Raw genomic sequence first — 26368 nt, 5'->3', positions numbered from 1 at the left:
GCTTTCGCCCGGATTCGTACATGCGTATGGCTGTACACGCGTGCATCGGCGCAACTGGTGTAACCACGATCGATTTGAGTTCATTGTATGCTGACGTTGCACATCCGCGACTTTTTCCCCTGGGTTGCCTGGGACAACGCTCAATATAATATGTGCATGCATTTCTCCGTCTGAAACCACGTGTGCAGGACCGATGCAACCTGGAAAATGTTCCCTTAATGTCCCACAGGAATACGAATAATATTTCACAAGGCTTTCTGAATTTTATTTTAAATATATAATATATAATTGATATCATTATCGTGAATAGTTTTGCTATTGCATCTGTAATGAAGTCCCAAGTGTGTCTCGAGACGTTCTGAGCAACGTTAACGGATAATTTTGTTGGTAGCAATTTCTGGTAAGCAGGATATTGCTTGCGAAGTAATCAACGGTTAAACTGTGGCAACTGGTTCGGTCTTCCTCTATTAAACTTTTGGGGTTCGACTTGCTACCCTCGAGGCATCAACGATATCGAACGTCGCGCTCGAGATACAACTATTTTCATGTTTAGATTAACGTCGCCCACCGGTTCTGTTGTCATTTTTAAGCAAAAACTTCGTTACGCGAAGCTTTACGCTTTTTATTAACACAGAGGACGGTTTTTGAACACGTTTCTCATTGTTAATGCCTTTTACCCTCTCTTTGGAGTAATTGGAGGTTGGTTATTTCAACGACGCCATGATGCAAGGTATAAAAGCTTGTGCGAGCCGAGGGAAAGAATAACATTGTGTTTAATGAGCACTTTGGGCTTTGTCCTTATAAATATTATTTTAAATACATTCAGTAGAATACATTTGAATCTGATTATAGGTATTGTGTTCTTCTAAAAGTTATAATCCAGAAATTAATCAAAGATTTAATTAAATTACAACTGAAAATCATGTCAAAATTTTCGCTTGTCCAGACACTTGCGCTCGTTTTGTTCATTCCAGAAAATAAACGTTGCGGTCTCACCGTGTAATATAAGTACCTATAAATGTCAACCTAAACTCTCTCCAATGAGGAGCACTAAATAACTGGCAGCCTATCGAACTGTCATGTATCGTGGAAATAGATCGAAGTTTTTAATAGAATCAAGGAAAGGCCGGCACTCGGTTGATTGTTATTAACCATCTCGTGCCACGTCGACGAGAAACTAAAATTGTTTAATGGTCGGGAATATCAATCGATACCTGTCGTACGAAGACATAATAAACGGATATTACACGGTCGAACGAAGTTTCAAACGCCAAAGCAACGTTAATTCTGTAATACTTCGTTCGATCGAGTAACGTAGAACTTTATGATCGATTCGTAGGCAACTTGACTCGGTTTACGGGTACTCTTTAAAAATACACATTTTTCATTTATATTTAAGCGCACGCCGTGGACGTATCGACTGGTCGCAGATTAAAAGTCCAGAAGGTGTCGATCGGTCGTTACACGTGACGGGTCTACGCAAAAGTTCCTATTGACAACGCGAAGGCGTGCCAATATAACGAAGCCTTCAATCTCGCGTTGTTAATAAACGGAATTTAAATAGAACCGTTGATCCGGCACTAACGAACTTACATAACTGGCACAGACTCCGATCGCTGCTTTGTTCGCTTATCGACCGATGATTTTTCTTTCCTTCAGATTCACCGTGCGTCTACATAAACGCGATGGGCAATCTTGAAATTGCACGATTGAAAGAAGGGCTCGCGTCTTTAAATTAAAATATAAATTGGGCGTTGCATAGGGTGACGCGAGAACGATAACTTCGAATCGTTTTGAATATACAGGATCTTAAAAAAATTAATCGAATTTGAAATTTATACTCTAAATTATACCCGACTTCGCTAACCAAGGGTGAAACTAGCTCACGTTTTATATTGAACCGTTATTTTCGAAACAATCATCTGGGACAGCAGGTTACGAGGGAACTGGTTCGCGATTACGCGTCTGGATTGTTCAAAGAAAACGAGGATTCGAAGGTTATTTCTATGGAAGAAGAAAAGGCTGCACAATAGTTTCATACTCGGTCGCATTTAATTGCGGAGCCTGAATCGTGGCATAAAGTAGGTTTTGTCCGGTCGTTCTGAAAAAAATATAGGACAGAACATTCTATGGAGAACTGTCGCCGTGAACGTTCAGGAAAGACGTATTTCCTGTTCGTTGCCATTAATTGCGGAACTTCGAGTATAATAGCGCGTTAGTGTCCGCGATTTTCTCACGGAATGCGCTTCGATGGAACAACGGACATCGTGTTTCGAAATAATTTCGTTTTTTCTCGTCGATCGTGCAAGAAAACGTGAAAGAATTATTTGATTCGACTGGGATATCGGACAGGATGTTTCATTTGGAACGTTTCACTCACCTGGTTGAAGTCAGATTCTCTTCGACTTACAAATAGAAGTATTCTCTTCTACTTATACAGCACGCAGATACGTAGTAATTAACAACAAACCAGATTTATAAATGGATCAAACGAATAACGGAACGCTAGGAGACTGTCGATGGAAGTGTAGCGGAAATTGTATCGATTAAATAACTACGACGATAAAGTTCGTTTAAGAACACGGATTAAGAGGGTCTGTATATCACTGAACTTACGACTACCGACTAAAGTACACGCAGTAGTGAAATAAAATGCGTGGGGAAAAATTCAAGTGAATTACTTAGAAAGGGATAAAAAAGGATTGCGGTGATAAAATAAAAATACAGACATCCGTCGAAATGTAATCTCACAGCGACGATATAAGAAGATGCATCATTTTAATATTACAAAATTTCAGATAAGCTTTATTAGTCGATATTTTACAATTGACGGGAGTAGTCACGCGACATACGTGCGAGCGTTGTTTTCCCTCGAATTTTCAAATCCTACTCTACCTACGAATTCCTATAAACCCTTGAAACTCGAGGCGAGCAAAGGCGAAAATTCTAAACGAAAGTGAAAGAACGCTCCTGGACAAAGGAATCTGTTCGACGTGTTACGTGTAACATGCAATATACTCTCGTAGCACCTTAGTCTTAAACCGAGTGTAAGGGAAGGGGTTGCAAGCCATGGGAAGCCGAGTGCAATAACGTCGAGGATGACGATGCCGTTCGTAGCCCTCGTTTCTCTTCATGCTCGTACTTTAGCAATGAGGACAACGTATTAGACCGTTCACATCGCATTTTGCACACTTCAGGGCGACGAATTCCGCGGTGAAGTCGTTGCGATGCACGGACCTTTTGCTACCGTTGCAAACCGGGCACAGTTGCCATTGGTAACCACCGCAGAACAGGCAAACGGTGCAAGCATCCTCGCTCTGAAATTCAAATAACAAAGTTAAATTAACCTTAATTGTATTTTTATATAGAAAGAATTAAATTTTACTTCCACAGTTCTTATGAAATGGTCGTTTTACGCTCATCGTTAGTGAATGCAAGTACGTTCACTGTAATCAACTCCTGCTTAATTACGCTAATTGCGCAAAAAGGAATTGAATTTCCAGATTTCTATTTCATACCACCGCGTGTACAGGATGTCGTATAGTTGTCTTTTCTTTATCATTTTAAGTGCAACTCTTTCTGATTCGTTCAGTTGCTTGGAGACAAATGTAACGAGCGTATACCGCGCGTGGTACGCTATTAAAAGTGCACTGGTTTCGAAGAGTGAACTTTAATTAACCCTCTGTCAAAGCAAAGAGTGGAAACTCATCAAAGAGTCGAAGAACGCAGAGCAGAGTTACAGAGTCAAAAAGTTAAAGAGCAAAGCTAGAAGTGAAATAAAGGATTGGAGTTCAAAGAACAAAGCAACCCTTGTACCCGAATCGTACGATTAGTACCTTATCAAGTTCGGTCCAAATAACGCTTCAATTCTCGATTTATTTCGAATGATAGATTTTTGTTCTTTGATTAACCGGAGGGTAACATCCAGAAATAACAGAGTATGCGTGACGATTCTTGATTTTCACGCTAGTTTGCAATGCAATGCAATTTATTTGATAACGTTGCGCAATTTTGCTTTCACTTTTATTCGTTTTCTGTTAAAAAATGTGCTAAGTAATCGGAGAAAGTAATAATTTTGAAATTCGTGTTGATTTAATTCCTAACTACCTTGATAGACTGGAATATGTTGAAATTAAATCTATAGTTCCTCTATTTTATAAAACGAACAGAAATGTATGAGAAAGATTGTATAGGGACCGAAATATTTGCTTCCCGATTCCGTTGTTCGATATAACAGAATATGGGGGAAGTGATAATAGCAGCAGAAAGTGTAAACGACCTTTGCTCGCTGCAAGGTAAACCTGAATTGCACGGCATCGAAATTTATGATCACGATAGAACGAAGGAAGGTGGTGGTAAGATATCGTCGGATAAAAGTGAAAGGATTGTACAACCTTGCGTTCGCGACGTATTACGGTGCGCGCGTTTAAGTTCCTTTATGGCTCACAGTTATACACACGAGATTGTGTACCATTCTTCAACCGGGCATAAATATTCCGAAGACATGGAACATAGTTACGTAGAGAATTCTTGGAACCGACGCGGAATTCTTAAAGGGTCAAATAATTCTCGAAGAATAGAAATATCGACAGGTATCTCGTGACGCTAGCTTATGGTAAATCCTCGTGTCCAGTGGATGCAACCAGCGATGGATCTTCGACACGATGCAATCTAAATAACATTGAATCGAACTGCAACCCGGTCTTCGAGGTTTTCTAAGTAAAACTTTATCTCCCGAATCGATGAAGTAATAAGTATTTTGCTATGGTAATTTTTCATTACGTCAGATGAAAAATATTTTATACAGTGTAGGAGATTTCTTGTGTAACAGTGCTATTAGCATTTTTATCGTTATTCGGATTGAAAATTTACTTAGAATCTTTTTATTACTTTTCATTTGTTAATTAAAATAATTTACCTGATAAGGCTTGAGCATGTCTCTCAGTTCTCCAGATTCGTTCAATCGCTCTACAGTGTCAAATCCCTGCAACAGAAAAACGATAATTAATCAAGGTACACATTAATTAAGCTCTGTATGAAGATCTGTAAAAACTACATGAATTTCTTTCTTCCATCATTTTCCCCCGCGATTCCGTTTCTTTGCGAAAGTAAGCGAGATAAAACTATTGTACGATTACAGGACACGAGTTCCACGATACTAAACGGTTGTGCGAGACCGTGTAAACAGGAGAAATCGCATGAAAATATTTATGACGCGGACAATAACCTTCGTAATCACTTAGGTTTTGCTGTCAAACGATTTACCCGTTTCGTGGTATTTTATCGCTGACATCTGCTACCGGTACTTCGCCGTTTGAACGATTACGTATTCGAATGCTGTTCCACGATTTTTCTCTGTCTCGTCGTTTCTCATCAGTGAGTTAATGAGTTGTAATAACGGCCTCGACACTTTCGAAAGAGAGCCTCGCGACAGCAGACGGTCCGCGTGGCTGAATTCTGTTAAGTAGTATTTTGCTTTATGGTCGGACCGTCCTGCGCGTCAAGTAGAAGGTACTAATCGATGACGAGACGCATTAATATGCCATTACTATTAATAATTCTCAAACGGCAATTTAGAAGCTTAAGTATAATATCCTAGGTATCCTGATAAATTGTCTCTTTAACAACCTATTAAGTTCCCCACCAATTGTGATCAGTCCTCGTCCTCGTCCATTGAAACTTCCAAAGCACCTGTTACAAAGGACCAAGAAGACGGGTCCTCGACGAAACGGGTAAAATCCCTGAAGCATTCTTTACATCCATGTTCGAGTGGCTGTCGCAACACGTTACGAAAAAGGAACGATTGATGCCTTTCACCGAACGTTGTCTGTACTTCTGATCCGCCAGCTTCATGAAAAACATCGTGGAACGACAGGCAAAAACCATACGAAGAAAAAAAAAAGGAAAAAAATATACGATCTATTGTCGGTATTTCGATCACACGTGTGTGCACGACGTTTTTGCTTTATGAATTGTTTATTGTTCGACCGTATTCTACGGACGAGTGCATTAAACGGGCAGGTTTTGTTGCCCCTCAAAAAAAGAAGGGTTAATCTACTCGAAATCGAGTAAACGAACAACTATGCGTCGTACAATTAGACGTGTACTTCGACAACCTCGGTGTAGAATTACAACTTACCGGTTGATAAATTGCGTCATTAGAAGGCTTGGAGAAATTCCAAAGAAATCACGAGCGTTCTCGGTCGAACGAATCGAAAAGTTACGCAATTTTAGTATGTCAACGTTGGCGAGATTCTAAAAAGAACCGTGTAATCGGATTGAAAGTTTGTGGCAGTTGCCTTGCTCTAATTAATACCTCATAACGGGGACCTGTAATTAATGCGAGGCGACCACGCGACACTGGCTGTGCTCCTGCAGTCGTTATTAATTCAAACAGCAAAAGGGTTGAAGTTGTTGAGTTTCGATCAAGTACGCTCGGCAATTAACCGTTCCACGTGTCTAGTAGATTTTTCTGATAGCAAATCAACGTCTTACAAAGTTTTATTTATAAAACTGTTCGTCCTGATACGAATTTAAGGGCACTTTCTCACGGCTTCTTCTCATCATTGTTTCCTCTTACAATTAGTTGCTGAGAATATTAGACAATTAATTTAGAACAATTTATTCTCACAATGCATGCTAATTATTTCTATATGTACTCTGATAACATAAACGTATAATAGCAGCTAATTAATCCGATATTCTAAACTTCCCTAATTTTACTCGTATGCGTGACTTCCGACACTTAATGACGTATTTCCTGCAACTCAAAGCTCTTTCACCCATAGTGCATCTACTTATGGTCTTGATAAAATTTAAAAGCGTTTTGACATTAAAAACTGATTTAATTCCGAAGCGAGTATAAAACATAAGCAGAGAGCTCATCTCTGCTCTGGTCGGTCGCTTGTCAGCCAAGCAGATAAGCTTGCTAGCGAAATGTCAAACTGTTCGAGCCAAGGCTGATGGCAAGAAAGAGAACGAGAAAAAGAGAGGGACCGAACACGAAAGGTGAAGTCGCTTGCGTTACAAGGGACTCTTGTGGTCTCTCCTGGCGATCGTGTGCAAACCAAAGATTACGCTCCAGCTAGCTGCATTCCAGCTCGACCACGCCGCATACACACCATGCGAAGCCACTCCGGTTTCATTAATTAGTGTCACAGACAAAATGCAGAAGCTTCTTTGAAAAAGAACATTGGGAGGATAGAACGTTTAAATAACTGGTCAAAGGCGCTCTACAATTATACATTTTTAGCGTTAAGTTATGAGATAGGTGTTACAGATGTTTATTAAAACTCTAATTAACGACGCACCATGTTCGTCGTATAAAAAAAAAAAAAAAATGTACTTAAAAAATAAATTCTCAATACGATACGACAAAGGAAAGACGAAGACGAAGAAGAAAGTCATGAGATAAAAGATAGAAAACAATTGGAACAGGCAAGTTTTTCTTTTAATCTACAATGACAAAGGATTAAGAGCGTGCGATTGTTATATTGGCACAATTTTCAGTGTTTATTATTGATGTACCAGAAATCTATGATGCAAGGAACGTAGGCAGTGACCTCAATAGACATTCAATCCTTGATCTCAATTTTCTTACAACCCTTTGCATATCAAATCAGCAGGTGTATAACGAGTGAAAGTCGTAAATATACGGTAGAATAATACTTGGGATACGTTCTAGGATGATGATTTTTTTCACACATAAACGTCCGAAACGAGGGAAGGTAGGCTTCAAAGTAAAGTGCAATATCGTTCGCGGGATACTTTCTTCGCGCACTCGACCGATAAAGCGAGTAAAAGTATCGTAAACGTAGCAGAAAAGCAGCATGTGACGCGTATTATAATCGGCCTCAACGAACAAAAGGACGAACGCAAATGTGGCGTAAGAAAAGCAGCGAAATAAAAATCGTCCGTTCCGCTAAATGCGACACAGAAATGAAAATCTAACTGCACACCGTGTACTCGCGTGCCGGTATTCGTGATACGTTCTAGCGAAGAATTCCATTACGGTTTTACTTTTATTATTGCCTGCTACGTGTCTGCTGTTTCGTAATAAAGTTTCCACCACGAAATAACAATTTTTCAAATTCTTCACCGACTGTGATAACAACGATTATTTTCATCGTACTTTTTGTAATTATTTTCAGTATTTCCTGCGGTCTCTGTTATTACGTACTATAGATCTAAAATACTGCAAAATTCTGGAGAGAACAGTGTTTTTCCAGCATATGCTTTTTTTATAGCTTCTTACCTTTTTCACGCGTCATCGATCTTGCGACAAATTTAACGAAAAATTTTTTTTCGTTCTTTTTTCTTCGAGATATAATATTCCGTAGGCGTGAAAATCGATAACGAGAACTAACGGATCGGTTTGACGAGTGTTCAACGCAACTTGCTAACCGCTCACCAACAGATGCCTGTGTCTCGTTATTCAACATTCTCTCTCTTACTAATAACTGTAAAACGTGAACGGTATTATCGATAGAAAACGTGATATCGACGATAAGAAGAGACAGAACGATCTCCCTTAAATAGGCATCGGAATTTTGTGCCATTTCTCTGATTCTTTCCGTTTAATTTTGTAGATCTTTCTTCTTTATATAATATTATTAGATTGTAAACTAACCCCGATATGTTGTCCGTCGATGAAGAGCTGCGGTAATTGTATCACCATGGAACCCAAACGTTCCCTTAGTTCCGTCTGAAGTTCCGCGTCGCCAAACAGATCCAGCTCGTCATACTTGACCATATGCGTCCTCAGAATCTGCTTCACCTTCTTACAATTGTAGAACGTCTTTCTGACGATGCCAGAGGTTGTCGTGTAGACCACTACCTTGCCCAGCTCCTTCTTAATGTACGCCTGCAAACAAACACGTGTGCTTTTCGTTAAAAATCTACGGTATCCGATCTCTGATTATCGAATTTGCATGCCGTTCACCAACGATCTGAGGAACGTTCGTAATGCTCCAGATGGCTCGTTGTATCGCTTAATTCATCTGATTAACCTGGTAAACGGTTAAACGCTTACGCGATACACGTTCTACAACCTTACTTGTAATCGTGCACCTACTCTATTTACATAGCCTGCATTCACAATGCACGATCGAGCGAAGGCAACTGACTTCGCGTAGGCATGTACAGGGTAACCGTGGGTGTTACGGGATAATGACACTCGACACGATACGTGAACGTACAGAATCAGAAAGGGAATTGAAATATGCGAACACGCGCCTACTGAAGTGGTATATTACATAATTGGAATGGGAGACGTTCACTATCGTGTTAACAGGTGGACGATTTTCACGAACCAGTGAAAATTGTTTGAGAAATGTCAAACGATTTTTTGTCGAGTTAAAATGTACTTAACATTTCAATTGCTCCTGTATCTAATTACGTATATTCATTTTCATCGTGGCAATCGTTAATTGAAGAATTTTTTAATTTCACTATTATGTATACTTTCATTTGCATAAATAAAAAGAGAAGATATTTGAAACACGCAGATTCAATAAAGATACGGGGACTGTGATATTGTAAAATCACCTTTCACTAAGCAAACGACGAGAAAATTGGTCGGTGCACGCAACACATGTAATTTGCCGTGTGTGGTGTTATTTGCGATCTTAAAGTGCAATGTGAGAAACGATTTCCAACGTCCTTCGATATTACTCCGGCACAGAAATCAAACATTTTTGTTGCAATAGATGAAATATTCTCAGGCAACCTACGGAAGAATTTACCTTGTCGTATTTTAGTAAAATTCACTTTCAACAAGGTATTGGCACAGCAAGTTCTTATATAAACGGTGCAATCTGTATATCGTGTTCTAAACATAAATAGAATGATTAATTTAATAGATTATACCGTACCGACCAAACTCGTTTACATTTTATTTGAAAATTGACCTGACCGATGGGAGATACAAACTCGTGAAATTGAACGTGATTTGGTGCATAGAAACTGAAAACAGAACTAAACCGTTGGTGTTAAATATTCAACGTCGAAATGAAAGGAACTACGGGAAAGAAGAAACGCGAACCGTGTAATTTAAATCAGTTTCAATTTTTGTTTGAGAGTAAAAGTTACCATAGAAAGAAAATGTATTATACCTTGCACGTCTGTATGATCACGCGGAATATCAATCTAATGTTAAATTTAGTCGTCTGCAGCAGGATTCGTATTCTAAAAACGAGGTCAACATTGTACGATAATATATCTTTGCTACTGTATGCCATTAACATTGACTGAGACGTTATCCATATCTCGGTAATGCTTGAATTTCCATAGGAGTCTGACATCAGTTTTCTAGGGAATTGTTTCATTTAACCGATTATAAATTACTTTAACAAGCGCTTGAAAGTATCGCCTTTAAAAGGGACGAAGAAATGTTAAAAGGATAAATGAGATTTATTGAAGATACGAGTTTTTAAAAGGACTAGCTTTTCCCGTAAACAAACGATATGGTACCGATGAAGCATCCCACGATTTTGATAAATTTAATGCCACGTTTCAGACTGATTTTATTCAGTGTTGGAATTCGCGATAGGTATTTTGAATATCACTGTCACGAAAATACGCCAGTTTCCCATATCGAGTAGCGGGACATTCTGGTTGCAGTTATGTGCACCAGTTTGTATGAAAGCGGAGGGAACGTGCAGTTCGCATTCGCGAATTCAATCATTGCACTATTCCGAATCTCCTCGATGCTTGTTTCAAATGAAAATTTATTGAAACTCTTGAAAATTTGGAAAAGTTAGAAATTAGGTTAGAGAGAATACTAAATGGTAATTAGATACTATTTATGTAAAATAGCACTTAAAGAAGTTTTCTAAGTTACATTAATACTATTTAATCTATGTTAAACAGTAGGTGGAAAGTTTGAATTGGAAAACGAAACGATAGTATTCTGAGTGTGTAATTATAATTAGAGCGTGTCTGACTACACATAGCCATTTCTACTGTGGCAGAGATCGTTCAGAAAATATGAATTACCTATTTAAATCGTTGTAAAGAAAATGCAACTTGGAAAATGTTGAAAAAAATATTGCTCCATACGCTTCTTTCAACAGCCTCTTTTGAAACGCAGAAGCAAACATAAAATTGCAGATTTCATAAGACGCGCAGCTGTCTTGCAGTGGTAGAGATTCATCAATTCAGAAAATCAATTATTTCTCTCTTGTCGTTAAGAATATCCTTCGCAAACGAGACAACCATACAACTATCCCGCAAACAATTCTCGTAAAGCTCGGTGAATCGCGAGCTGACACTTGGCGAGTCCTTAGGAAATAAATCTTCGAACGTCAAGAGTGTATAGATCGTTGGTATCGTATTATACAAATGTTATTTGCTGTCTTAACGCATCCCAACCGATCGGTAGATCATGCAATTAGGCAGCTACGTCTTAAGTGTATGGCGCAAGCGGGTAAATAAACATAAAGAAGAAGGAAAAAAAAAATAAATGAATAAGAAACGAGTTGTCGAGATTCTACCTGGCATTCCTATGCAATTATAGTTTCCTTTTATCGCGTCGATCATACACCTGGATCGAAGGATCCGGTTTTACACCGAAGCCAACCGCGAATGCGTAATGTATGTTCATTAGCGGTCACGTTGAAAGTGGCCACGCTGGTTAGGATTTATAATATTCTTTGGATGTGATCGATTTGCTCGCATCAACATCCGGCAATAGAGCAAATCGCGAGAATTCCTACTATATTGTTTCGTCACATGAATATTACAGAGTCTATTTTCCTATTGCTAAATAAGGATCCGTCCGGAAAGTCGGCAGCGCATGGTACTTAGACTCCCCAATAGATTCTTGCTGACTTCACCTCGAAGTGGATAAAGTGCATAAATATGTGCATACAGATCTTGATATATTAATAATGCAATATGCATCGAGACTTCTTAACTTTCTTTGAAAATATAACAAATCGAAAGGAAAGTTCAATAAGCGTTTTATAATTGCTTGTTACGTTCTCTCCAAATGCCAAGTAAATTTCAAATAATCCTGAAGGAAATTATATGATAAATATTTATGAAGGAGCCAGCATGATAATAAAACGAACTGATAATAAAATCATATTGCAAATAAAATAAATCAATCTAATTAGTCTATGATAAATGACTACGAGCGTTTAAACAAAAGTAGGGTTCCGTTTTAATGAAAATCCAAGAAAGTGCAATTGCAACGTGTCCGACACGGACATTTCTGGCACACGTGGTACAAACAGAGATAATGAGCGAGATATAATTACATATTTACACTTTTCCTCGCTATTGTTTGTCTTCATAATCACTTTTAATCGAGCATTGCGTAAACGGATTAACAACGCTGCAACGAGCAGCTCAGCTCAACTCATTGCAAACTTTCGTGGAAAATACCTGATAAAAAAAAACGACAAAAAATTAACCTTTTGCTGGAAACATAAATATAAGATTATGCAAGCGATAAGGGGTGAAGGGATGGTGAGATTTTAGCAGGTAGGGGTTCATATGGAATTATAAACAAGCTTCTCTTTGAGATCACGTGTCAACCCTGTTGCCAATGAAGGGTCGATCAATTTTTAATCCTCCAACTATTTCAGATTAACCATGTTCATGATTTTGATGGAAGAAAGCAGCTTGAATACAGAATTATGAAACACGTGGAGTCGCGATAACCTTCGAAGCAACTTCTCTTCTCGCGCTATTAATGTCGATGAACTGGATCCGACGGAATGCGCGAAAACTTCTACAAGGATATCTATTTCTGTTCCATCGTCCTTCGTCCTTTCAGCTGACTTTGTATCCTGTATCGCCATCGTATTTCTCGAAGCTTAAATCTTTCATTAATTTCAATCTTCCTCAATTTCGCAACTTTTATGATTTCCGAGACTCACCGTTTCTTCAGTTTGCATCTGTGAGTGTAATTAAATGGAAATAATTCAAGGAACGACGAAAGAAATATTATTCCAATATTTTGAAACAGTGATTCGAAGCGTGAAACGAAAAGTAAGTTGTCATCACGCGTCTGACTAAGCACGGCTGTTTCTACTGCGACGGTTAATGTGTTGGAATTTCAAAAGACGAACGATTCGAAACAAATCTGAATAGAAATTTGTTAATCTTCGTCCTTCTTTTAAATTGCAAAACTTGTATTAAGTATACGGAACTTTGAACACGATTACGCGATTAATGTTTCGCAGAGGTGCAAAAAGAGATCTTCTATGACGTTCGTGCAGCATGCAACGCGTTACGTAGTCGAATAAATTCGTTCGCTCGATACTTTCTAGATTAAAGGAGTAACGGCGTGAAAAATTGAGCGTCACAGTCACGAAGACGTGATAAAATGAAATTCGTAGTGCCGGCCAGTGGTGACCGTCATATTAAATTACCAGAGACAAACGGTGGTTTGTCGCGATAGAAGAAGCGCTTGAAAGAAATGATTGAACGGTAGACGAAGAAATTTCCATAGAAGTAATCCATTCAATTATCATACTACGTACGAATAATTTTTTTCTTTCCATTTTGCGGTCACGTTCTTTCTCTCGGCTCCATGCAACCGTGCGATACAATCCTTTCGATGGGAACGCGTACGAAAGGTTTTGCAATTTAAACCGCTGCGCCGCGAGCGTGCTCTGAATAACCACCAAGCGGATTCGCGAACATTGTCATTTCTCTAATAACACTTTTGTACTCGCGACTTTCGCCGTGTACCTGTCCGTGGAGAAGTTCTCGTTCGCGAAAGGGGAACAAATGTCGTTTCGAAAACAAGCGTACGGAAATTTCGAACGAATTGGGACGCTCGCGGTGTTTCGACTGGTTAAATAATTCATTCTGAAACGTTCGTTTCACGCGTGAAATTCACTTGTACATCGCTGAAATTCGGCAATCGAAGAATTGTTCGAGGTAAAGAGAAAGCTCGTTCGTCGAAAGGTGATATCTCGATGAAAGAAAAATATTCCGGCTAGAAAATGACAAATTTCACGGTGTTGCTAGCGCAGAAACTTGAATGGAGATTAAAGAAGTATGCGGGGAAACGAAGCGCGAAAGTAAGGCTGAAAATTGGGAATCGCGAGAAGAAACTCGCGGCAAAAAGCGGTGAGAAGTTCGATTCTAAGTTTAGCTATAAATCAATCGTCAACTTTTGCTGATGAAGTGATATTGATGTGTTTAAATCTTTTCGGAGAGCGTCGTTTAGCATGCCGGCCGAGAAAATGAACTCGTTATTTAGGAAAAGCGACCTTTTAAAAGGCAAATCAACTACATTAAGTATTTATTTATGTGCAGTTTGGGGTCTCCACTCGTTTATACATACGTCCATTTAATACATTTCACAGACAGTCCAGAGAGGACATATTTTTATCGACAAATGAACAAGTTATCGGGAGAAAAATTCAGTGCAATTTAAAATTTATAAGAAATCTTATTTCCATAGGAAAGTGACTTAAACATTTCAATTATCATCTTCTAGACATATCGTATCGAAAATCTATAATTCTCATTCGATATCGATTGGCTGCCAAGTTAAATTCCAATGGCAGCTACTAATCAATTCTGCAACATCGATAAATAATGCAGTTATTTAACCCGAGCATAAATATTGACAAACGTCTTTCTTGAAAAACTTCATTACGACGTTCGTGTAAATGTTCAAAAACAGGGGCTTAAATCGAGGGTTTTTCACGTGAAAAGAAAGTTTTAAACAACGACCTTACCATTCACTAGCTTAATTTCTTAGTTGCAACAGAGGGTTAGATTTTCGCTCGATGAAGATTAGTTTTTTCCTCGTCTCCTGAGAAAACACTCGTTCCCATCTTTCCCCGAAGATGCTGCTAGAAAGTTACCAGACAGCGTAATCTCGACCGAGTGTTCCTTTACGATTTATAAAAACGATAAATAAGGTATCATTATTTTTATTCGATAGCCAAGAAATTTACATCTCCCGGGACCACCGAACGCACAATTACACGCGTTTCGACGCTAGCTTCTCTCGTTACTCGTCGAATCGATGCGACAGATTGTGATCTTGTATCAGTATTAAAACCTCAAAAAATATATATTATATAGAGAAAACTGAATATTTTGAGAGATTAATTATATCACATTCATTAATTTGAAAATGAACGTAACAAATTGCCCTATTAACGATTCTGTGTCGTTATAAACGATATAATTAGCGATATTAAAGCAGAGCTTATCCGGATAAAGTCTCACTAATTTTCAAGGAGCGTCATTTAATTATATTGCATCTAATAACTTGCTACCTGAATGAATGCTTTCAACATGTACAACATAAACTCCTGTACACTTTGTAATACATCTTTATCAAGGTTGCTCGATTAACGATTCAACGTGCTATCTATTTCACTAACATCGATTTAATATACATGAAGTCGATATTTCGAGCTGGCTTGTTTAACGAAGCCAGCCTCGTTTTGATGGATTTCCAACGACAAGCTTTCACTGCTCATTATTCCTGGCGTAGATGGGTTCGTAGTCGCCGTGTTAATTTCCGAAACGGCTCCAAACATCGATTTCTCGTACCATGTTGAACCAATGTTCGACCACCGCAAAGTTCATTCACGTTCAACGTGATTAACGTACGCGAAGGCTAACGAACTGGAGTAATTAAAAGTGCTCTCCTTTTTCCACTATAATTGGCTAGTAAAAGTTTGCGCGGTGATTTTCAGATTCAAATTGATGGAAAATAAGCGTTAATTTACGGCACTTTCGTGTTATCGAATCGGAATAAACTTTCGATGTTCCAAAATGAATCATTTAACGTGTAACAGTCTAATAGTTGAAAGTTGAATAATTATAATGAAGTTTTAATCAGTCGCCTCGCGAGAGGAATGCCGAATTCCGAGAAGAAAGTACGCTTTCGTGAAACGCGGCTGATCGTTTATGCTCGATCGAGCGTGATGGTCGGCGTGCCGCGAAAATGTCAACGACGACGTCGCGAATGGAAAGTGGCAAGCGTCGCCGCGCTGATCGTCGACGCAATCATTTCTTTCTCACGGATCGTACCTTTTTTCTTCAACGCGGCGCGGCGGCTGGTAATTACCGCCTCTGCCGTGGTGTTTTGTCAAGGATGTCAGACAGGATGCAAAAGCGGGAAAGCCGCATTCCGTCGGTTTCCACGGACGATTTTTCCTTTCTTCTCGCGATACGCCGGCGTCGAAACGCGCCTCGACGAACGCCGATTACACGCCACTGACTGAGCCGAGGGGAATCCTAATTAATCGTCGAACGGATTTGCATTCTCGGCTAAAGTCACGGTCTCGTGGGAACCGCGCCATAGTTCCTAGAAATGATGTAAGAGTAATGATGTAGCGCGCCGGCACGTTGCAAGAAGCGCATCGTTAGCCGAGCGATCAAAGAACAGCGCAGTTCTTTCTGGAAAGATTTTATTTCCACAAGAAAATTGTTATTACTAAAAATCATCTTTCTATTTTCTCAATTGTTCGATTACATTAAATTTACAGTGCAGATCGTTAATGATCGTTAATGACTAACCCTGATCATTTAACGTTCTCGTAAACACCATTGCACACTCTCGTTCACATTTCTCCGCTTTCGAATCCGCGGGCAAAGCCGCGACCATAACTCGCACGCGACCCGTATCCCTTTGCCAAGATTTACGAAGCTATCTTCACTTGGAAAAATCTCTCTCCGCGATGGTATTTAGAAACCACTTACGTGTACTTACATCTCATCGATACCTTCTCTCGAGTACTCGCTTCAGAAATCGACTTCGTTCCCGTTACGACTTTTCGAATATCCAACGTTTCCGTTATAGATTTGATAAACCGGTTCCGAGCGACCAGATTCCCGAAATTTTGGGTTACCAGTGCGACCAAGCTACCCGCACCCGCCTCTGTTATGTAAAATTCGTCAAGGCGTAACGGTACGCGGCGAAACTTAGTCGAAAGGCTTACCTATCGAAATCGATTTTATACGGCTATCGTTTACAACTCACCGATCGACGGGGAATAGTCGATAATCAAAGGTACGATTACACCTTCTCGTGCTGGAAACCGTTACGCTTCGAAACGCATCGAACTTACTCGCGCGATGTGCTTTACGATCCGATGCGTCTTTTAACGCCACTCGCTCTGGGAATGTTGAAAGAGACAGAAGGTTTAGTTTCTTTTTCTTTAATAATGCGAGGACGATGAACCAATGTGCTGGTGACGTTTAAAGTTTAGACTTCACCAGTTAAATGAAATTACATGTACAATATGTATCATTACACATGGCTGGGCAATGGGCTAAAGTGGGTTAGTAGCAATTGTGCAAAGTAGCACGCAACATAATATGAACGTAATTAATCAGCTGATAGGCACGATACAGAACTTGTACTACTAGCTGTGCATTCAATTTCTAAATGAAAGAAAATAGTATACAATTTTGCAAAAAAAAGAATGAGAACGAATTAAAAGAAATCAAATTTAAGATGCAAAAATTTGAAGTTAAATCAGCAAAGAATCGACTTTACTATCCGAGGATTGAACTTTAAAATTCTTTAACTCGAGTGCATCGCAATTCGATACGTACAATAATGGAAAGCAGTGAATTGAAAAATCGAATATCCGTGAGAGTGATCCACACTCTCTTTCGCATTGATAATCCCGAGATACACTTTACGTTGGAGGAAGAAACGCCAAGAGGCATTTATTCAAATTCAATGGCATACTTCGAAGTTCGATCGAAGCGGAATCATCTGAAAGGTTGGTGCAGCCCGCGAAAGAAGAGGAAATAAGGAGACCAGAGAGAAGGTTGAACGAATCCAAGAGGAGGTTAAAATTGTTGGTCGCTGTTGCTGTCGCCACGGTGGCCTCTTTGACCCGCTTTCTCTTTTCCCACCCGATTTGTCTCGTGGACATGCCTACCGCGTTTTCTTTAACCGGGAAATTCACGATGCTCGGCTGTCTCGGCGATACCTCTATGCGGTGGAATTGCAAGAACGAAAAACCGGAAGTCGGCGAGGAAGAAGTGGGTCGAAGAAGTGGGTACCTGTTTGCTTACTTGCTTGTCCGATTGCGCGATTCCGATTATTGGCTAGCTATTGCCGGTTCATTCAACCTTTACGCGCCGGTTACATCGAGCTGAGCGAGCACTTTCGAAAATTGTTCGACAAGAAACGCGTTGATCGAGAACGTGAACGAGATTCTGTCTACGATGCTTTTGAAACAAATGGATTTTTCATTTAAAAACCGTTCACTTTTTATCGCTTCGTTAATGCTTTCTTAGATTTTCAAGTTACGCAAATTTTATTACAATATAGCAAATGGATACGTTTTCGTGAAATTAGTTCGAACAGGTACACGCGACCAACCCACTTCGATGAACCTGACGAAGAAAATGAAATGATCGATGATAAACCCGGCAGAAACACGACCCACTTTGTCGTACAGAGTCGCAAACTTTCTTTTCGATCTGTTCTGGCCTCGAACCGTTCGAAATCGACACTTATGGGCAGGCGGTATGTCACGCTTCATGTTCTATTTCTCGGCGATGCTTATTTGGTTTGCACGCAAATAAACATTCAAATGAACTTTGAGTACCGCACCGGTATCGGTGGTTTCCATCGGAAACGAAAGAAAGCAGGTCGATGGAAATCGTTAATTCGATTCAAGACTCGACTTAGACTGTTCGATCGTTTCCTCGATCGATTCCTCCGTTCCATTAGTACCTATAATTTGAAAAGCTCAAATATCTAATAAAGAAATTTATTTGCAAATATGCACGGTGACCTGGTATTTGCCATGCGTATCTACATTACCGTATCATATTACCCCTTTTAAATAACAGTACTATACACTTTGCAGCTTGCTGGATAATCGAAAACAAGGTAATTAACCATATAAAGACAAGATTTATAAACTTTGCAATACCATGTTTCAAGTCGAAGTGTTTCTGCTGTTTTTCCGATCAAGATTTCATCGATCATGACCACAGCGGTTCGTTCTGTCAATTATGTTACATTACAAATTACGTTTAATTGGCGTGCGTCCACCGTGCAGCTGATACGATCGAGCGGGATTTGTAATGAAACTTTCTGCCATCGATACAAGCCGACCAACCCCGCCGTGGCGTAGACCTTAATTTAATGGACGCATTCCGAAACAGGATAATTCGATCGGCAGGACCTCGACGTTTTAATTACACCGGTAATGCTGTTCAATCGTTCGCGAAGCCGCGAAATGAGCACGTGCAGCTATGTATCTAAGTTCTAGCGTGTCACTGCATATTTCATGTTTAATCCGGAATCAATGGGGTGAAATGTGTCAAAATGAAAGTTGCCGGAATGTTTATGTCGCGGTTAAATTTGAATACTCGGATTTATGGATTCAAAGAAATTGAATGCTCGTTAACCATTGAATACGTGGGATTACGTACGTAATTTCTGAAATTTCGCTTAAATCTACCGAAATCGAATAATTAAGGGATGAGAACGGGGTAAACGTTTGAAAACTGTTTAACAAATGCAGCTAATTAAATACAGCATCAAGGTAGCGTAGCCGCAGGAGATCACCGTGATTAATCAGTCACTTTGTAACAACAAAACTATCATATCAAATAACATATCAACGAAACTCTGGTTGTAAAAAGGTTGATCCTTCTAGAATAGTAACAAACGCATCGTTAGCGTAGTATCAACGATAATGCATGCGATAACGTTGAGAAGATGAGAATTCTGAGAAGCGTCCTGATGCATCCTGATACCGCAAAGTGGCTTCGCGCACCAGGAAATTACGACAGCGGTTTCCGTTCGTACGCGTTCTGTTATGTCAGCGACGATATCTAACGTTGCTTTCATATTGTTAGCTACGCGGAAGTAACCACGTGACTTCCTATCCCGCGTTTTCTCATCGCAAGGCTACCAGTAGAATCTCCGCGTCCTGACTTTTACCGTGATTCAGGATACCAGTTAGAAACCGACGACGATGCAGTTGAAATAACAACAGCTGAATCGTAGTGGCAAAAATATGATTTATGGGGAGAAAAGGTATCGAACTGCTGGACCGAGATTCGAGAACGGATCTTTCAATGCGAACCGATTGGTTATCTAGGTCGTCGATAAATTGTTTCTTTTCAAGCCCTCTGCCGTGTAGCTTGCTCTACAATAATGCCATGGTGCAATTATAATTGCGTGGAAGGAGTGAAAATTTGAAACAACGCAAACCAGAGAATGCATAAAATCAAAATACTTGCTTTTGAGATTGCAGAATTTTCAATGATGGTAATCTGTAACCAAGGCTATGAATTTAACATAAATTTCTATGAATTTTTACTATTAATTTTAATAGATGTATTTATGTAATCGCATCGAATAATTCCTAGATTGTTCCTAGAAACCTTTAAAACAAGTAATATGCGTCTTACTGATCAAAGTTTAGACATTGATTTCATACGATTACGCAATTCCATTGATTGTTATCGATAACCCTGACCATAGTCAACCTATTAACATCGCGTTCACGACAATAAAAACAGGTAATAAATGTATCTGACTGTCTGACTGACTACGTGACAACGAAATTGATGCGTAATACAAGAGATTAAGAATGTTACTGTGCACAACCGCAACAGATTTCGTGTACCAGCGAATGAAGAAAATGAATTGCATACCCGGTGCTCTCATTTTTCTACGGTCAGAAAAAGGGGTACAGTTACGACAGTCCGGCCACAGATTACTTCCCAACGACTGAATCCTCTAATTTGAGCCTCTCTAGAGAAACATTCCTTTTTTAACGTTTGCTCCTTCTGTTAGAACATTGACCGTAATTCTGCGTTCCCTTTTTTTCTTTCTCGCCGCTAATGAAACGCGTTAAGAAACCGAGGAAAATTGTCACTAAGTAAATGACTCCCGTAAATGTACCTGTTGCGAGGAGGTTTTAAGAAACGCGTTGCGAAACGCGGCCATTACGTCGCTTTACTGGCGAATATTGTACAATCTGACGACTTCTGTTGCGTCAAACCTTCGACACTGTACATGTACAAGAAGAGACGTGGACTTGAATAAATAACCGAGTCAACGGTGAACGTGTTAAGTCCTTTTCGAGATAAAGCACTTTTTTCTTTAAATTCTTTTGTTTCGGAGTATCAAGATATGATCTAAATAAATTTCTACGGAAATTCATTCCATTTTCTTGGATATCCTTCGAGTCTCTTGAAACAGAAGAATCCTCGAAACCCATATCCACCTTCCTGGAAAACGCATGGATGGAGGTAATACTAAAAATACAACGAATTCACAATTATGAGTGAAACTCGGTCTCCCTCTCTCTCTCTTTTTAATTTCGCGAAGTAGACAGCATGCACGCGTCAAAGGGATACTCGGAGAAATCCAAGTGGCCAGGTTGACACAGGTACGTTTCGCGAGTAAAGGGATGGAAAATGAAATAAAAAATCAAAGGAACGAACAACAAAGAAAGAACATCGGCGGGAGAAGCGGGTAGGGAGAACGAGCACGTTCTCCAGCACGTTGCCATAATATCGCTTTATCGGATCTACCGTTATGTCGATCCGTTCTGCATCGACGGTGTGTATGATTCGCCGGTGTTCTATGCACCACGTTTGCTGTCTTGCCTGGCAACACCGGAAACCTTTGCAATGGGACCACATGGGACTGGACAGCTACGTCATCGATCGACGCCAGTCAACGTCGACTCCAAACTGGTCGCCGATGGACAGAGGCGATCTAACTGTAAATCTAACGCTTTTCGCTTCGACCCAGCACCATGCCGGGGTCGCGAATCAAGTGTACCGGAGACGGGTAAATAGAACTCCGCTGGTCGATCGACAGGATCGAACTTGCCATTCGATACCATTCGGCTCGAACGTGTTGAAAGGCTTGTCGGGTGATCGCGGTGTCAGCTACTGATTTGCATAACAAATCGACGTTCGTCGTTTAGGCTGGCCTACTGCTTCTATGCTTCTACGATATTTCAAGCACGTCACAGTCAAATGCACGAACCGTATCAACGTTTATCGCGAACTCTTTGTCGAAAGTTTTTCCTACCAACGTGTAGACCATAGAGTTTTAGCAACGATCGATAGAGAAAGCTTTGACGATTCATAAGTTACTTTTTTCCTCGGCTTCCAACAGAAATAACGTTCCGCAAACGCTGCTGCAGCCCCGATGCCAGATAAACATCGTCTAATTTAAAGTTCTCATTCGCTTCCCCGTATCTGTTTAACATTCCTTTAGCTGCCGTGATCGTCCGTTAATTGGCACGCAACAGGAATTCCACGGATCGTTCGCGGAACAGAATCGTGGAACGGAATGAAATATACTAACCTGAGAGGAGGGTTTTTGAAGGAACGTCGCGATACCAGCTCGCACCCTGTTCTTGACACCGCGAACGGTTCCCTTGGCACTTCGTATGGCTTCCTTGTCGAGGATCTTGTAACCGGCGAAACATTCGTCGGTGTCCTTATCTCCTAACACCACACCCCTGTTCGTGTCCTTGCTGTTTCCCTTCAGTTCGTTCACGTGAAACTTGTAGAACCTGTCGTACTCGTACAGGTACTTCTTCCCAGTCACAGGATTGATGCTCGCGTCAACTTCACCACCAACAGGCTCTTGTCCTATCCTCTCCTGTTCCTGTTTCCTCTCCTCGTACGTGCATTCCTTCACAACCGGCGATGATAGCCTGCCATTCGATTCGCTCGTCAACACAGGACTCCGGATTCTCGGCGTGGATGAAGCTTTCGACAGTGAAGAAGTTGCGGACGGCGAAGGGGACACGCTGGGGGATGCTCTGGTCGAACAAGAATTCGATTGAATTTCCGGCGTCGTTACGGTCTCCTTGCTCGTTCGTTCCTCCTTCTCGTTCGACAGGTTCAATTGGTTCAAATTTGGAACGTCGTTCATGTCCCGGTACTTCTGACGATGATTATTCTCTGAATGTCCTCGGAAATCCAGGGACGATCGATTAACTCCATTCGAGTTACCATTGATTTCCTCTATTCTGTCGTTCAAGTCGCCGGCGTTCAATGAATCGCAGCTGATGTTGCTCTCGTTATCGTCACTGTCCACTTCCGCCCCGCTACTGGTCAGACTTCCAGTTCGATTATGCTGATCGCTTGCCAGCATAACAGTGCTAGAGTTCTTTTTCTTCGGAAGAGGCGGTGGCGTGCCATCGAGATCGCTGCACGTACCGCTGTCCAGGGTGTCGCTTGGCGAACATTGCCCACTGGACATCACCATACCGTTCAAATGACTCGGATACGAATTGTAGTAGAAGCAGGCGCTGGTAGAACGATTGTTGGCGGAGCTGGTGTTCAAAGGTTCCGAGCTCTCCCGGTGAACCATGTCTTTCTCCGAGCTGTCCTTCCGGTTACGCTTATCTTTATTGTTGTTATTATTGTTGTTGCGCTCGAAGGTGTTGCAAGCAACGCTGATCCTCACACAGCCTTCACCGGCACCGGCACGTTCACAACGCTGCTCGTTCACCAGATTCGCTGCACTCACGACCACACAACCGTCACGCTTGCTCGAATGTTCGCACGCGATCCCGATCCCGTTCCCGTTCTCCTGTTCGGCTTCCTGCCCGACGATCTTCTCGTCCAGAGTCAATCGAACGGTCGATATCACCCTTCCGTTTTTCTCACCATCCGGATTGATCTTGATCTTCACCACATGCGCCGCCTGCTGCTGCTGTTGCTGCTGTTGTTGCTGGCTGGGTAGGTTCTGAGCCGACTTCACGGTGCTCTGCTTACCGTAGCCGTTCGCGGATTGCACTTCCGGGATTCTTCTCCTACAGGCTGCCGCGGAATCGACGCCAGGAGCTGCGAGCCCGACAAATACCGTTGCTCCGGCCCCGGTGCTAAGAGGAGCCGTGGGGGGATTGGAAACAGTCCGGATTGATACAGTCTGCCGGGCAACCTGACTCGGGTCCCGGGGCTGAGTCTTCGCCGGTAGTGTCGGTGGAACCGTCATCGTCACGATCTCGTCCATATACACATTCGAGAACACACTGTCACTTCGTCGACGAGTTACACCTGTTCATCAATTAAACGATCTTCCTTTCTTTTTCGACGTCTCTTTCTCTCTCACTTTCTGTCTTTAGTAAGGGTACGTTAGGGTTTCAGGTTATCAGGGCGGAGATTACTTTAAATATATCAACGGTTTATATACGCCACTACTTTGGAGCAAACGTGCAACAAGTTGTTCGTACAAGGTGGCAGATTTCGGTACTAGCAGATTTTTTAGTCTACTGCCTGACTATGCGAATAATTCACTGTATCAATCACGTAGAATGTAATTGTACACTAAGAAACTGGGCGTTCAGTGAAACATATTGCAGACACCGGAGACACTGTGCGCGAAATGAACCGAATTTTAAGGACTCTAATACTAATGACGAACTGCAGCACTGCATCTCATCTGAAAGATAAGTTATCGTTATCGTGTCCTGTTTACTTGTCTCGAGGGATGTCCTTTAAAGAGGCTGATTCGCGCGGAATACGGAACACCTGCTAACATCCGCGAGCGTGCACGGGAGTTGCGGAAAATCTGTCTCCGGGGACAACGCGGTTAGAACGACGAAGGAAGGAAGAGATCGGGGTACGAAAGCGATGAAGAACAGCTGGAGAGAGAAAGAGAGAGCGTGAAACGAGTGTACCACCACTTACTAACTGCATATACGTTTATCAAGAGCAACTCATGGTAAAACGAACACGACTCTATCCGACGCTGGCAACGATAACAACGACGACGACGACGGTCGACGGCGACGGCGATCGTTCACGGTACGGGCCGTCAGTAACTGTACTGAGTGCCTCTGACACTTACTCATGCAGTTTCGTTGCTTAGGTGGGGACCAGGTTGGGCCTTGCGACGGGGCACAGTGAAACCAAAGGAGTGGGAACGTCGGCTGGTTCTTCTGGTCGTGGTGGGGCGAGTATGGGCCAGACAGACTGTACACCCGCGTGCATAGATGACTTTCCAAGGTGTATTCGCGTGCATAGATGACATAAAGGCGATATTGACGCGGTCCATCATCGTGATTTTATTGGTGGCATTGCCTTTAAGTTAGCTCACGATTTTCCACACGTGTTATCATCATCATTTATCACAACCCCGAAGCATATCTCTACGACAAACTGTGGTGTTCTGATCTATTCAGGTATCACATACAGGGACTGTAAATCAAAACATAAGAAAGGCAGAAAAATGGTGGAGCTTTTCTCCTTCCATTCAGTCTTAAGGAAAGACAACTGTGCACCTAGGTGTACACGAGAGGACAGTAAATGTAGGAGACAGGGAAAGAGAACAATCGAGGAAGCGAGAGAAAATCAACAAGTATGCGAGTGAATGAGGGAGCGAGTGAAAGAAAGGCACGTGTGTGAGTAGGTAAATAAGCACTCGTGGAAAGGTGCGAGTGAACAAACGAACAGCCGAGTGAAAGGAGCAGAGCTGGAAAGCTTATGTACCGAGGAACGAGGGAAAAAGACAGGCTACCGTGGAGAAGGAAGGAGAGGAACGGGTCCTGGAAGTCGTCTGGCACGTAAGCACTTGCCGAGGAAGACGTGGCGTCCTCTACCGAGCCAGGTAGAATCGACTATCCGGTATCTCATTTAAATACCCGTTCTTTACCGTTCACTGGCTTTCTCGTGTTCGCGCGTCTGTGTGCCCGAGCATACAAACGACCTCGTCTACCTGATACCCTGGGCTACACCTGCCGAAATTTCACCAACACCGCGGAACGTTCACTGAATGCTCTGCCGTCTGTGTGACAAAGGTGACGCGAGCGCGTACATGAATGGCTTCGTGAATGAAAAACGACCTAACAATAAATTCACAGACTCGCGAATTTTCTCTTTGCATCGCGGAAACGATGGGATGTAGACACGAGTTGCGCAACTCGATTCTCTTTTTTTTTTTGCTTCCGTTTCATCGCGTTAGCTGTAAGCGTTACAAACGACCGTGTAATTATTTCTACGGGAAAGCAGAACGGGTATAATTCTTGATAGAAGATGTTTGCACTGGTAACTCTTATTTTTTGCAACAAGAGAAAATTCTGTTTAAATATGCGTAAAATTTAATTGGAATGGTACGATTACCGATGTTAAAGTACATTGGACAAGATAGCTGTAAAGTAATCAAGGATAAAGTGCTCTCTGTTAGAAAAATCAGTAAATTTATTCTACCTCAGGATTTACTCGTCTTTATTGCATGTAGTACCTGAACAGGTGGCTACATGAGAAGTCCATGTGCTGTCGGCAACCCTGTCGACGGCGATCTCAACATGGGATGAAAAAGAAGAAGCGTTCGAAGCTAGGATCAGGCTGACGCGATGAAACTACAACCTGTTCAGAGAACCTGAAGAATCGGTCTGGGAATTATAGGTTGTAAGGTCTGAAATAA

The 26368-nt window shown here is 41.3% G+C and overlaps 1 protein-coding gene across 4 annotated transcripts; it reads right to left on the bottom strand.

The window, feature by feature from the left end:
• Window positions 1–736: 736 nt before the first annotated feature.
• Window positions 737–25007, bottom strand: LOC117611703 (uncharacterized). Of its 4 annotated transcripts, none has more exons than XM_034339835.2 (5): window positions 24634–25007; window positions 22295–24385; window positions 8630–8863; window positions 4919–4984; window positions 737–3317 (listed from the first exon to the last, which is right to left on the bottom strand). In XM_034339835.2, the coding sequence occupies exons 2-5, from the start codon at window positions 23954–23956 to the stop codon at window positions 3144–3146; spliced, it is 2136 nt and encodes a 711-aa protein (XP_034195726.1). In that variant the 5' UTR covers window positions 23957–24385; window positions 24634–25007; the 3' UTR covers window positions 737–3143. The 4 variants fall into 4 exon arrangements, with proteins under 4 accessions (XP_034195726.1, XP_034195727.1, XP_034195728.1 ...); XM_034339836.2 differs by having other exon boundaries at window positions 22295–24062; XM_034339837.2 differs by having other exon boundaries at window positions 22295–24000.
• Between the last annotated feature and the right edge of the window lie 1361 nt (window positions 25008–26368).

The sequence above is a fragment of the Osmia lignaria genome, chromosome 10, assembly GCF_051020975.1.
Source record: "Osmia lignaria lignaria isolate PbOS001 chromosome 10, iyOsmLign1, whole genome shotgun sequence".
NCBI lineage: Eukaryota > Metazoa > Arthropoda > Insecta > Hymenoptera > Megachilidae > Osmia > Osmia lignaria.
Note: the sequence above shows the minus strand (reverse complement) of the source record. Positions and strands in the feature narration are given on the sequence as shown.